At 41.9% G+C, this 15,339-nt stretch overlaps 1 protein-coding gene across 1 annotated transcript in view; it reads left to right on the top strand.

Moving 5' to 3' along the window:
• The window catches only part of LOC117443350 (zinc finger matrin-type protein 4-like), a gene marked incomplete at its 3' end in the record, with an annotated part of 117,698 nt that extends 109,138 nt beyond the window's left edge, over positions 1-8,560 (top strand). The window contains exon 4 of the mRNA XM_034079339.2: positions 8,404-8,560. Coding sequence (XP_033935230.2) covers positions 8,404-8,560 — 157 coding nt within the window. The remainder of the gene's footprint in view (positions 1-8,403) is intronic.
• Between the last annotated feature and the right edge of the window lie 6,779 nt (positions 8,561-15,339).

A 15,339-nucleotide genomic window follows, 5' to 3' on the forward strand; every position in this document is an offset into this window, starting at 1 on the left:
GCCAGGATTTGAAAGAAGGGAGAGTCTCGGTTTTCTGGGAGTATTAAAACTGCATTCAAGACCTTCTGACAGCATGGCTACGGTTCCAAACCACGAGCCTTTAGATTGGTGGACGACCATCATCAGAGCTACATCCAATCCTTTATTATAAGATCAATAAAGCCTTTCTGCAAAAGTCTTCACCATGTTTTGCTTTTTGCAAAATGCAGCTTGATGAGTCTGTTTGTCTAAATCAAACTTTGAACTACATCCCAGAGCCTCATAAAGACTCTTCTCAGAGACAAACAACACAACATCTTGGATGCCTCACAACTTCCCAAAAAAGAGAATACCATGCCTTTCTGATCTTTATCTTCTACAAGCAAGTGTTCAGTTTTAATGCTCCAAATATCTATCTATCAAATATATATAGAGAACCTCCCTTCTTTGAAATCCTGGCTGAAGACTTTTCCTTTTTCCTGCTGCCTTTTAATTTGATCAAATGACTTTCTCCTATGGGAATTTTCTATTTGAATGACTTCCCTCGCAAGCATCAAAAGACAAATGGCCCGTCCACACAACGGCGTGCGTTGACGCTTGCCGGCGGGCGTGTCTGACTCTCGACCAACAACCAATCACATGAATCTCCCGCCCCTGACACACAAGCAGCGGTTTGATTGGCTAGAGCTTGTACTGGCATATGATTCGATTGGCTGACGCTTCTGCCGAGGCGTCAAAAGTTGAACATTGCTCAACTTTTGCAGCGAGCCACGCCAGCAACGCTCCGTGTCGCTTCCCACGATGCAGTTCGGCTAAAAGTGACATCACCCCATTAAAAGTGAATGGGCAGAAGCGTTGGAAGCTTCAACGCACGCCGCTGTGTGGAAGTTAGATGCTCAAAGTGGCCATCGATCTTAATGTTTTACAGCTTCTACGACGTGTTTACGTAACGTTCATTTGGAAAGGGAAAGGGGATGATGCTGTTGCTGCTGTCGGGTGGAAGAGTGAATTTGGAGAAGTTACAGGTGTTTATTTCAAGATCAGAGCTCACCTTATCCCAGTGAACGGTTCTCTCTGTGTGATCTATTGGCCAATTGGTCTTTGACACATCACAATAACACTTTACAGTTAGCAATCGTATCATCCTCTCCTAAAGGGTTTGCCTTCCTCTGCCCCTCAGCGTATTCAGAGAGCTGGATGTCTGCTTACCGCCGCCCACACACTCACATTCTCTTCCTCTCGGGAGAAGCCTTTTGAGTGGAAGCCAAACACTTCTCCTCCATCATGAAAACGGGAGTTCAACTCTTTGAAAAAGGAGGGCAAGAGGCGAATTCTCCCACCTGTTCCAACTCCTGCTTCATATCCAAATCGTTCAAGCATTAATTAGCTTAATCACTAGCCTCATTAGTGTAATTGGCACATGCAATACAATGTGGTTACGGACACGGTTGGTTCATCAAGCTGATGTTTATGTGGGGTCAAGGTCAAGAGTCACATGACCCTACGTTGGTATTACTGAGTACCTAATGACGTGGGACACTGTGGTTGTTGTCTGATGAAGAATGGTGAGTGTAAAATGTCATCGTCCTGTGTGAGTGAATGCTTCCTGAGTAAACTCACATGTTGCACTTCTGAAATACAATCAAGAGTCATGTCACACACAGGCAGGGCTTTGGTGCAATGATTAATTTCATAGTTTCAGCGGACCATTATGAGCGTTATATTTCAGTAGTGGCTTGGCTATCTCTCAGTACAGCACCAGAGCAGTGACCTTGTCATGTTGCTTTGATGGTGTGATGTAGAAAATACCAGGGTTAAATGGATGGTTTTGGACTTTATTTGAAAGGAAAGGTCTACTTAACAGTGAGGGAATAGTTTGACAGTTTGGAAATGGATTATTTAGGTTTCTTGCTGACAGTTACGGCCCGTCCACACTACAGCGTCGACAGCGTCGGAAGCGTCGACAACTCCAATCTGCCCATTCACTTTCAATGGGGTGACGTCACGTTGCCTCGCTTTTTCGCCGAACTGAATTGTGTGTAGCAGAGCGGTCCGTCTCCGGATATGCCGGAGTAGCCAGCGCCAGCCAATCAAATCCCGTTTCGGAAAATCTGACAGCTCAAGCCGTAGCCAATCAAACCGCGTCTAAGCTGGGAGAGATATCCCGCCGTTCATTTCTATATTTAAAAAAAAGTCGGAGGAGAAACTAACTATCGCCGTAGCAATCACCCGGTTTTGTATGACCAGACCCTCTTCACCTACCGGGATACAAACCGGAGGAACCAGCATGGAGGGAGGGGGCAGAGACAGTGGTGGAAACTGGTAGGTTTTCGCCTGTTTGGGGAGTTTATATATATATACATATATATATTTATATATATATATATATATATATATATTGCTCCCATAAAGTCCCCGGGGTTTTTGCTTTGTATGTCGGGGGCGGGAGATTCATGTGATTTGTTGTTGGTCGCATTGCTTGAATAAAATCCCCAAGCTCCAGACACGCCCAGCTCCAAGCTTTTTTTGAAGCTGTAGTGTGGACGCTCCGTTAGCTGAAAACATTTATACCATTGAAATGTCTATAGCCTACGCTAAATAAGAAGTTCAACCTGTTATTAGGCTAGTTTAGCTAAACCTCGCTTAGCTGTTTTAAGACTACACATTTAGCTTCAACCTGTTATTGACTAGCTTAGCTTAGCTTAGCTGTCTCGAGACTAACTATTAAGCTTAAAGCTGTTATTGAATAGCTTAGCTTGTAATAAATATGTAGCTTTAACCTGCTATTGATTAGCTTAGCCTAGATTACCTGTCTGAGGACTGTATATGTAGCATTAACCTGCTACATATTAGCTTAGCTTATATTGAATATGAAGCTTTGAACAGTTATTGACTAGCTTAGCTTAGCTGCTTCAAGACTGAATGTAGCTTTAACCTGCTATTGATTAACTTAGCTTAGCTTATATTAAATATGTAGCTTTAAACAAGTATTGAGTAGCTTAGCTTAGCTTCACATAGCTTGAACTATTCCAGTACAAAACCTCCAATAAAAAATAATAACGTATTGTTTTTACACGTTGGCTTTTGTGTGGATTGACCTTGTCACTACTGAGCTTTTGACTGGTAGGGTAATCTGTTACCTGGACAGAGATGGCTATACATATATATACTATACTTTCACTTGCTAAGCTAAGCTAAGTGTCTCCGGCCTTAGCTCAATATTTAGGTAGAGTTGCTCTCATCATCTCATCTAACTCTTCACTGTCTGATTTCAAAGAATACCTTTAATGCTGTCCTCCATTGTGATGAGTGTTGCACTTTGTTTCAAGGTGTCAGCATGCACTCAGAAGAGGTGAAATAAAGTTATGTTGTCTTTTTAAAAAGCTGTAAAGTAAAATCAGTGGCAGCTGTTGAGCACCGACTGACATTCAGCTTTCTTAATGAGCAGCAGCGTGAAGAGGTTGTAATCAGAGGACTGGCTGTATAATTGGTTTGGTTTGTGTCCAAGATCATTTGTTGCCAAGAGATACAGATGTTGTTGTTGAATTACAACGCACTTAGTCAACAAATTAGGTAAATCAACCTTATGTACGATGGCAATCAAAGTAACCTACTCAAGAACACCTGCAGTGGTCTTTGAAAGAAATCTATCATTGTTTTAAAAGGCACAATTTAATTCAGATAGTCATTCCATTTAACACTAGAACCGCCAACGGGTACATTTTTACCCGCAGCTGTTTTTAGATTGTATGTCACTTTTTTTCAATAACATATTAAAGTCTCCCAGTCCGTGACTTTTCCTGAAAGTGCGTTATGTAGCACCCGCAGTTGTTAACAATTGTCAATATGAAAAAAATATGAAAAAATCACCAAAAAAAATGCCATTATACCCATATCCGCCAGCGGGTAATATTTACCTCATAGAAAATGCAGCGTAAACATAACGTGTTACTATAGCAACGCCTTTTATCTACTGCGGTTCCTTATAGATAGAGAGGTAGATAGATAGATATATTGATAGATGGGTAGAGAGAGAAATAGACGGATAGATAGTTATACATTAGATCGTGTAGATTGGATGACTGAGCTCACACGTTGAGGACGTAATGCACGTGTGCAGGTTACGTGCCAGTTGAATAAAGATGGACACTCGGAATGAGAGAAGTAGTCCGAGTCGTCTGTTTATGTAGACAATTATATGTCCATAGAACAGAACATTGCAGATAGATCGATAGATAGTTATAGATAGATAGAGAGATTTGTACCAAAACAAAACACAAGTCGAACACCAAGCGTTTAAATCAGCACTCTTAGCGATATTTTATACTTCATGCTATCTGCACAAACGATATCATATGAAAAGCTGAGAGTCCACAGATTATATTGGTATAAGTTTCATCTCTGTGCGATCAAAACTCATTGTTCTGTATGATAAATAAAATAACATTGTACCTTGAAAATCAATAACGGGTACATTTTACCCGTTGGCGGTTCTAGTGTTAATGTTCCTGCTGATGTTCAGGTGTATATCAGTATGTAGTGTCTCTACTTTAAAGAGTCCTCTCCTGCTGATGTTCAGGTGTATATCAGTATGTAGTGTCTCTACTTTAAAGAGTCCTCTCCTGCTGATGTTCAGGTGTATATCAGTATGTAGTGTCTCTACTTTAAAGAGTCCTCTCCTGCTGATGTTCAGGTGTATATCAGTATGTAGTGTCTCTACTTTAAAGAGTCCTCTCCTGCTGATGTTCAGGTGTATATCAGTATGTAGTGTCTCTACTTTAAAGAGTCCTCTCCTGCTGATGTCCAGGTGTATATCAGTATGTAGTGTCTCTACTTTAAAGAGTCCTCTCCTGCTGATGTTCAGGTGTATATCAGTATGTAGTGTCTCTACTTTAAAGAGTCATCTCCTGCTGATGTTCAGGTGTATATCAGTATGTAGTGTCTCTACTTTAAAGAGTCCTCTCCTGCTGATGTTCAGGTGTATATCAGTATGTAGTGTCTCTACTTTAAAGAGTCCTCTCCTGCTGATGTTCAGGTGTATATCAGTATGTAGTGTCTCTACTTTAAAGAGTCCTCTCCTGCTGATGTTCAGGTGTATATCAGTATGTAGTGTCTCTACTTTAAAGAGTCCTCTCCTGCTGATGTTCAGGTGTATATCAGTATGTAGTGTCTCTACTTTAAAGAGTCCTCTCCTGCTGATGTCCAGGTGTATATCAGTATGTAGTGTCTCTACTTTAAAGAGTCCTCTCCTGCTGATGTTCAGGTGTATATCAGTATGTAGTGTCTCTACTTTAAAGAGTCATCTCCTGCTGATGTTCAGGTGTATATCAGTATGTAGTGTCTCTACTTTAAAGAGTCCTCTCCTGCTGATGTTCAGGTGTATATCAGTATGTAGTGTCTCTACTTTAAAGAGTCCTCTCCTGCTGATGTTCAGGTGTATATCAGTATGTAGTGTCTCTACTTTAAAGAGTCCTCTCCTGCTGATGTTTAGGTGCGTATCAGTATGTAGTGTCTCTACTTTAAAGAGTCCTCTCCTGCTGATGTTCAGGTGTATATCAGTGTGTAGTGTCTCTACTTTAAAGAGTCCTCTCCTGCTGATGTTCAGGTGTATATCAGTATGTAGTGTCTCTACTTTAAAGAGTCCTCTCCTGCTGATGTCCAGGTGTATATCAGTATGTAGTGTCTCTACTTTAAAGAGTCCTCTCCTGCTGATGTTCAGGTGTATATCAGTATGCAGTGCCTCTACTTTAAAGAGTCCTCTCCTGCTGATGTCCAGGTGTATATCAGTATGTAGTGTCTCTACTTTAAAGAGTCCTCTCCTGCTGATGTTCAGGTGTATATCAGTACGTAGTGTCTCTACTTTAAAGAGTCCTCTCCTGCTGATGTTCAGGTGTATATCAGTATGTAATGTCTCCACTTTAAAGAGTCCTCTCTTGCTGACTTTCTGGTGTATATCAGTATGTAGTGTCTCCACTTTAAAGAGTCATCTCCTGCTGATGTTCAGGTGTATATCAGTATGTAATGTCTCCACTTTAAAGAGTCCTCTCTTGCTGACTTTCTGGTGTATATCAGTATGTAGTGTCTCTACTTTAAAGAGTCCTCTCCTGCTGATGTTCAGGTGTATATCAGTATGTAGTGTCTCTACTTTAAAGAGTCCTCTCCTGCTGATGTTCAGCTGTATATCAGTATGTAGTGTCTCCACTTTAAAGAGTCCTCTTCTGCTGATGTTCAGGTGTATATCAGTATGTAGTGTCTCTACTTTAAAGAGTCCTCTCCTGCTGATGTGCAGGTGTATATCAGTATGTAGTGTCTCTACTTTAAAGAGTCCTCTCCTGCTGATGTTCAGGTGTGTATCAGTATGTAGTGTCTCTACTTTAAAGAGTCCTCTCCTGCTGATGTTCAGGTGTATATCAGTATGTAGTGTCTCTACTTTAAAGAGTCCTCTCCTGCTGATGTTCAGGTGTATATCAGTATGTAGTGTCTCCACTTTAAAGAGTCCTCTCCTGCTGATGTTCAGGTGTATATCAGTATGTAGTGTCTCCACTTTAAAGAGTCCTCTCCTGCTGATGTTCAGGTGTATATCAGTATGTAGTGTCTCTACTTTAAATAGTCCTCTCCTGCTGATGTTCAGGTGTATATCAGTACGTAGTGTCTCTACTTTAAAGAGTCCTCTCCTGCTGATGTTCAGGTGTATATCAGTATGTAATGTCTCCACTTTAAAGAGTCCTCTCTTGCTGACTTTCTGGTGTATATCAGTATGTAGTGTCTCCACTTTAAAGAGTCCTCTCCTGCTGATGTTCAGGTGTATATCAGTATGTAATGTCTCCACTTTAAAGAGTCCTCTCTTGCTGACTTTCTGGTGTATATCAGTATGTAGTGTCTCTACTTTAAAGAGTCCTCTCCTGCTGATGTTCAGGTGTATATCAGTATGTAGTGTCTCTACTTTAAAGAGTCCTCTCCTGCTGATGTTCAGCTGTATATCAGTATGTAGTGTCTCCACTTTAAAGAGTCCTCTCCTCTGCTCAAACTGTAGCATCCATCCATACTCTCATGCATCACTGCATGGGTGTTACTGCGCACATGGAGGCTCAGGGAGGGGTCCACCATCACCCCTTAAAACTGAGATGACTCCATTTGCATCCCACCAGGATCTAAAGTCTTTGCACCCCGCCCGCTCATCTGCATAAAAGTGCTTGTGATTATTGGGGTGTTTAATGTGCAGCTGTTTTGCTAGAACAGTATAATGTGCTTTCTCTGTAATGGAAGTATTCAGGTCTTTAACTTGTGCTAATGTTTTGTTTTATTGTATTTTAGCATTTGCCGTATTGTGAACTTCGACATTGCATGTTTCATTATTTTATCGTGTTTTTAGGGTGACTTTACAACACACAATAGCCTCTTTGTTAACTTACAGAAATATTCATTAGTGTGCGTTGACCCTGCCAAATATACATTAATTAAATGTACTAATGCAATCGTGTCAATTAAAAAGTACCCAATCTGCCATTGACTTGCCTTCATTTGTAAAACATATCACTGCCTACGTATGACATTATAATATGTTTAATATAATCGCATCAATTAGCATTTTAATGTGGCAGACATTTAACATTGGGGTCCAAAAATACTTTCTTTCTTACCTTTAAAGAATAGATATGTTTAACTTCTTGAACCTGCTTTTCTACCCATCTAGAAAGCAACTAAAACTGTCAGTAAAAGTAGAATACATTGTTCCCCATTGACATGCATGTGTGTAGAAGTATCATAGAACAGAAGCACTCAAGTAAAGAACCTCACAGTTGTATTTACCCTCCAGTTGTATTTACCCTCCATCTCTGTGTTTTCTACACAGCACCGCCTGTACCGAAAGATGAGTGCCGGAGTTGGATTCTTGCATGTTAAGTTTATTTGTGTATCGTGTCGTGGCCAGTCCCCTTTGATCAACGGTCAGAGAAAACAGTAAATGGGGCAGCTTTAGCCAACATGGCTCATTTCCAGCTGATCTCCCAGATGATAATAGACACCTTTTTAAAATCACAACACATCAACAGCATTAGTTATAAAGACAAGTAGATAGAAGCGCTAGGGTAAAAGAGAACAGTAAAATGCAAACACACGTTACTACCTACATGTCACATATATCAGTCATCACAACCACACAACAGACACGAGGGAAACACCATGATCACAACATGTAACACACACACGCCATATCCAGCACAGACGAGTGTGTGTAGTCCTCAGTCAACCATGTTTTTAAGTGAGCTGTAAAGGTGGGATAAGTCTTTTTATTTCATTATAGTGTACAGTAATCAGTCATTTCAAGTATATCACAGCACCACAGTACACTCACTTTGATTTGAGTGGGTTCCAGTTTTGTATTGCTGTGTTTCATTAAAAAGTTATTTCTGTGTTTGTTTTCAGGGCAGCGACAAAGGCGACGTGGACAAGAATAAGTGCTGCACGCTGTGCAACATGTCCTTCACCTCTGCCGTGGTGGCACAGTCACACTACCAGGGAAAGATCCACGCCAAGAGGCTAAAACTGCTGCTGGGGGAGCAGCCGGTCATCACAGCCAAAGGTAAGGCCCCTGTCACTGATGCATTGTGGGTACGAATGATAGAGGAGGAGCTACAGGGGATCTATGTTACAGTCGTGCAGGAATTAGTCGTAAAACATAGAAAAAACTTGGTCGGTCGGTCCCCTGGTCTGGAGGTGAATTATTTTCTGAATGTGTTTATGGTCTGAAATTAGGTCTGTGGTTAAAACAGGCCGAAGAGATTTTAACAGTTTGTCCTATGACATCAAATAAAAATTACACCACTGGTGAATTCAAAAACGGAGGTTGCTAACACGTGTCTAAATGAGACGATTAAACGTTATCATGCCCAACATTAGCCTCCTTTAGCTTAGCGGTGGTGAAGTGAAGTCATGTGACCGTGCTGTAGTTCCTTTATAGCCCAACATCAGCCTCCTTTAGCTTAGCGGTGGTGAAGTGAAGTCATGTGACCGTGCTGTAGTTCCTTTATAGCCCAACATTAGCCACCTTTAGCTTAGCGGTGGTGACGTGAAGTCATGTGACCGTGCTGTAGTTCCTTTATAGCCCAACATTAGCCACCTTTAGCTTAGCGGTGGTGACGTGAAGTCATGTGACCGTGCTGTAGTTCCTTTATAGCCCAACATTAGCCACCTTTAGCTTAGCGGTGGTGAAGTGAAGTCATGTGACCGTGCTGTATTTCCTTTAAAGCCCAACATTAGCTTTTTTCTTCAGAAATCATGAAGTGGTGTTAACATGAGATTATCCTGCTGAACTAAACGTGTAGGAATCATAAATGTTTGGTTGACAGATTATTTTCTGCAATAATCCAAAAGCACATGGAGAAATCTCATTGGTCTAGGGAAGATGCTGCCTTCAGGGACCAAAACCACATCATCACTGCACAATTATATTCAGAATATAAATCAGTAAGCAATGAGCCACAGGATGTGTTGATGTTTGGAGGTGTTGGTGTGTGCGTGTGAAGTGGAGTAGAACCTCACTGCTGATTTTAAATAATGATGTTGAGTGTGTGCTCTCCACATATCTCTGAGCTGCAGTGCTAACAAACGGCATTGGCAGTATATGAGTGTATATATTAGTGATGCAGTGCTCTGAAACATCGGATACACTCAGAGGTGATGCACGGGTCAGGATATAGTTCAGAAGCCCAAAGGCCAGATCCAGCAGTCACTGTGATTGTGTCTGTTACTGAACTACTTCTGCGTTGTTGTGTTTTTAGTTATTTCTTTAGTTATAGCATTTGGTAAGGCTCAGCGAGATGACGTCAAAGGAATGATTTCCATTTTGGGAATGGTTGACATACCAGGAGTGACATAAGATAAAAAGATTGACACCACTATCATGTGTTAATGGGACATTTTAAATGATCCCGTAGCCAGTTAGCTTAGCTTAGCATAAAGTCTGGAAACGGTGGTAAAGAGAAAGCCTGTCTCTTTCAAAAGGTGCTGTTTCTCCCTGTCTATTTGAACATTGAATTCGGTCCATATTTTGTATGTTTGATTTGTACACAGCCTAAGTGCCATGGGAAAGACAGTATTCCTCCCTGTACTCCAATCTTGAAATATATCCGACTCATCAACTTCAAAGACTGGGCTTGTTAAAACCAATATAAATGTTTATGACAAGGCACCAGTGTCATCTATGGCAATGTGTGTTCATTGAAATACATCACCAGACCTCTTTCGGTGCAGCCAAGCCTGTTTAAAGAGTGAAAGGAAAAACAAAGAGTGCAGACGACGCTGGGATACTGTGGAAAATGCGATGCTTGGTGCCCATGGTCTGACGTTCACGCTTCACTTGCATTGAGATGACCATGTGGGACGGTCAGCTGCCAACCCAGCGTCAGGCTCAGATCCATTTCCCCTGCTCAGCGATCTTCTTTCTCCTCCACACATAAACACATTTTAATGGGAGGCTATAACAATATTGGCATGACTTTAATATGTTCAGCAACAACAGTAGTGTCTCTACTTTAAAGAGTCCTCCCCTGCTGATGTTCAGGTGTATATCAGTTTGTAGTGTCTCTACTTTAAAGAGTCCTCTCCTGCTGATGTTCAGGTGTATATCAGTGTGTAGTGTCTCTACTTTAAAGAGTCCTCTCCTGCTGATGTTCAGGTGTATATCAGTGTGTAGTGTTTCTACTTTAAAGAGTCCTCTCCTGCTGATGTTCAGGTGTATATCAGTATGTAGTGTCTCTACTTTAAAGAGTCCTCTCCTGCTGATGTTCAGGTGTATATCAGTATGTAGTGTCTCTACTTTAAAGAGTCCTCTCCTGCTGATGTTCAGGTTTATATCAGTATGTGGTGTCTCTACTTTAAAGAGTCCTCTCCTGCTGATGTTCAGGTGTATATCAGTATGTAGTGTCTCTACTTTAAAGAGTCCTCTCCTGCTGATGTTCAGGTGTATATCAGTATGTAGTGTCTCTACTTTAAAGAGTCCTCTCCTGCTGATGTTCAGGTGTATATCAGTATGTAGTGTCTCTACTTTAAAGAGTCCTCTCCTGCTGATGTTCAGGTGTATATCAGTATGTAGTGTCTCTACTTTAAAGAGTCCTCTCCTGCTGATGTTCAGGTGTATATCAGTATGTAGTGTTTCTACTTTAAAGAGTCCTCTCCTGCTGATGTTCAGGTGTATATCAGTATGTAGTGTCTCTACTTTAAAGAGTCCTCTCCTGCTGATGTTCAGGTGTATATCAGTATGTAGTGTCTCTACTTTAAAGAGTCCTCTCCTGCTGATGTTCAGGTGTATATCAGTATGCAGTGTCTCTACTTTAAAGAGTCCCTCTACTAAAAAACATGCACTAAAACCTAAAGAACTCCAGGAGAGGAAAAACATAAGTAAAGGGCAAAGGCTGTTGTTGGTGAGGAAATACCGATGTGGGTTGCATTCAAAATGGTTTATTAATTGTTGTTGTTGTTATTAGTGGCAGACAGTTTAAACTGCACTGCTCTATCAGTCAACAGAGAAACTCCAACAAATTAGAAGTAAAGTATTTCCGAGCACCAACACAGTGACGGTGCGTCAACACACCACAGCAAACAAACACCAATCACTGCGGACTCAGGTGTCCGCGAACAATCGGATCATATCATGTTCACCGTTTCCCCCCCGCTCATTACTCTCACACACTGCCAATGTGTGAGTCGATCCAGGTGAGCAGCTGACTTCAATCACAGCGAGATTAACAGCAGTTTGTGATTACATCTGAACTACACTCACACACACACACACACACACACACACACACACACACACACACACACACACACAACACACACACACACACACACACATAGAGACCCAGACACACACACACACACACACACACACACACACACACACACACACACACACACACACACACACACACATATACACACACATATACACACACATACACACACACACACACACACACACACACACACACACACACACACACACACACACACACACACATAGAGACACATATATACACACACCACACACACACACACACACACACACACACACACACACACACACACACACACACACACACACTGTATACACACACGCACACAAACAAACAAACAAACAAACAAACATAGAGACAGATAGAGAGAGACACCCACACAGAGAGACAGAGAGAGACACACACACACACACACACACACACACACACACACACACACACACACACACACACAACATTTCACGTTGGAATGTTAGCCTCTGTAGACCGTGTGCATGCACTAAACCTACAGGAAAGTATAACAGGGTCCTTTCTGTCTGAGACCAGAGCCCAGTCTGCTCTGATTGGTCAGCTGGCCGGCTCTGTTGTGATTGGTCAATCGCTTAGAGATGTCCCGCCCCTTAGCCTATCACGTACAACGTGCTGGAGCGCTAGCCAATAGTAGCGCGAGTTTTACATAGTGATGTCACTATGTTCCGAAAGTAAACAAAGGAGTCCAATGGTGGCGTTCCAGGCAGGGACGGTGTTGATGGAGCGCTCTCAGGGCTTCTTAACATGTAACAACCTACGGATGTGTCCCACCCACTTAACGGGAAGACACTCAGCCAACTGACGATGTGAACCATTGTTATCGAAACAAAACACAAGTCTCACAAGAAGCGTCTAAATGAGCCCTGAGCGAAAACATGCTAACGCACTTAGCACAGAACTCACGGTAGAAATACTTGTTAGCCTTTGCAGACCATTGGCATGCACTAACACATACAGAACACACTACAGGAGGGGGGGAAGCACACACAGTCTCTTTCAGCATATCGTAGGACAGGAAGTGCCTGCAGTTCATTCAGCCACACATGTTCTGTTCCAGCTGAGATATAATTAACGTCTGTAAGAGCTTCAATTGGTCAGCTTTTTATTCCGTGTCCCATTTACAATCGTCATGACGTAAACTGCTGCAGCTGCTTCTTCCTGTGCTGCGTGTAATACCCATCGTCCACCTGCGTGCTCTCTCATGTACATCCCTCTCTCTCTCGTTGGCTGAAATACGAAACGTCTCAGAGAGTGATCGAAACAGCCCGACGCCGGCTGAGGTCTGTATTCACTCTGAAAATAACACCCGTGGATGAACGAGAGGGACGGTGTGCTTAGAAGCAGAATGATGGGCTCCTTGTTTTGCACAGGGTGGAGATGTAGCTGTATGGACGGTATGTGTTCTGTTTTCTGGGGAAAAGTGTCTCTATTTGATTGAGTTTTAGGTTATTATGTTCAGCTTTGAAACTCTAAATAGAATCGCACTTCTATACCCTCCCCAACACAGTTCATAGCACGTCACCTGTATTGAATAATAGGTATGAAAAGGCAGAGGTAATATGGACACAATACATTACCGACACCAGACAAAGGCTTTATTGCTGCAGCATAATTGTTTGGCGATGAAAGTCCCAAGTTCCTTTACTAATGTATCGTACTATAAACGCAAGACGTTAAAAGAAATACAGAATTAAAACAGTGGTGCGGGAATAAGGACAAATATACACATACGATAGCAAAGATATAAAACACAATGCGCATTTAAACACTGCACAGTAGAATACATACTGCATTCTCTAATAAGATATAACCTTCAAAGGACGCACAAAGAAAATACAGTCGTAATATTTGGATCAAAGTTTCCTAACCACTTTGAATTGGACACTTCTATCACTAAAAGGACAGAACAGCAGAAGTATTCGGCGCTTCTCCTGGGTCCTCTTTTGAAAAAGGAAAAGTCTGAAACATTGGAAACATCACGGGACACTAAAGCTTTTCATTAATATTCATAGTTTGATGAAATACAAATATCAGATTCCCCTCAACACTTTTCAATCTGCTCCGTCCCAGATGGAAAAGATGGATACTGTCACTAAAAGGTTTTTTGTTCCTTGTTCAAACAACCCAGGTGAAGTAGAGGAAGTGCGAGCTGTTGTTTCATCCGCACAAACACTCTGTTGAAAGCCCCCAGGTGTGTCACAAACACAACATGTCAGGCAGATAAACCCAGGGCAACGGCAGGCTGGGGATATCGATTTCTACATCAATAACGTCAGCAGACCGTCTCTCGGGACCCACTTTTCTTCCTGCTGTCAGCCGGCATTCATCCATTCAAGCTTGCAACGCATTTTAAAGCCCGAACACCAGACATCCGTGCAGGTGCTACTGTTGAAACAAGAGCTGATTAACACTGATGAGAATCCACAGCATCTCTGTTTCCATAAACTCTTGGAACAGACGGTGAACGTCCTTCCTTTGGGGCCAGAACCATCATTCAAACCCATGTCAAAGATTTCTAAAACGCACCGTCATCAGTCTGAGTCATTGCACTGAAAAACCCTCAATAAGCTCTTGATGGATTTCCAATTAACTTTCTGAACATGCAATAATTTTATTCAGACCTTTGAATAGGAAATATTCTGCTGATGCTCAGGTGTATATCAGTACGTAGTGTCTCTACTTTAAAGAGTCCTCTCCTGCTGATGTTCAGGTGTATATCAGTACGTAGTGTCTCTACTTTAAAGAGTCCTCTCCTGCTGATGTTCAGGTGTATATCAGTACGTAGTGTCTCTACTTTAAAGAGTCCTCTCCTGCTGATGTTCAGGTGTATATCAGTGTGTAGTGTCTCTACTTTAAAGAGTCCTCTCCTGCTGATGTTCAGGTGTATATCAGTATGTAGTGTCTCTACTTTAAAGAGTCCTCTCCTGCTGATGTTCAGGTGTATATCGGTATGTAGTGTCTCTACTTTAAAGAGTCCTCTCCAGCTGATGTTCAGGTGTATATCAGTGTGTAGTGTCTCTACTTTAAAGAGTCCTCTCCTGCTGATGTTCAGGTGTATATCAGTATGTAGTGTATCTACTTTAAAGAGTCCTCTCCTGCTGATGTTCAGGTGTATATCAGTGTGTAGTGTCTCTACTTTAAAGAGTCCTCTCCTGCTGATGTTCAGGTGCATATCAGTATGTAGTGTCTCTACTTTAAAGAGTCCTCTCCTGCTGATGTGCAGGTGTATATCAGTATGTAGTGTCTCTACTTTAAAGAGTCCTCTCCTGCTGATGTTCAGGTGCATATCAGTATGTAGTGTCTCTACTTTAAAGAGTCCTCTCCTGCTGATGTTCAGGTGTATATCAGTATGTAGTGTCTCTACTTTAAAGAGTCCTCTCCTGCTGATGTTCAGGTGTATATCAGTGTGTAGTGTCTCTACTTTAAAGAGTCCTCTCCTGCTGATGTTCAGGTGTATATCAGTATGTAGTGTCTCTACTTTAAAGAGTCCTCTCCTGCTGATGTTCAGGTGTATATCAGTATGTAGAGTCTCTAC

The sequence above is a fragment of the Pseudochaenichthys georgianus genome, unplaced genomic scaffold, assembly GCF_902827115.2.
Source record: "Pseudochaenichthys georgianus unplaced genomic scaffold, fPseGeo1.2 scaffold_591_arrow_ctg1, whole genome shotgun sequence".
In the NCBI taxonomy this organism is placed as follows: domain Eukaryota; kingdom Metazoa; phylum Chordata; class Actinopteri; order Perciformes; family Channichthyidae; genus Pseudochaenichthys; species Pseudochaenichthys georgianus.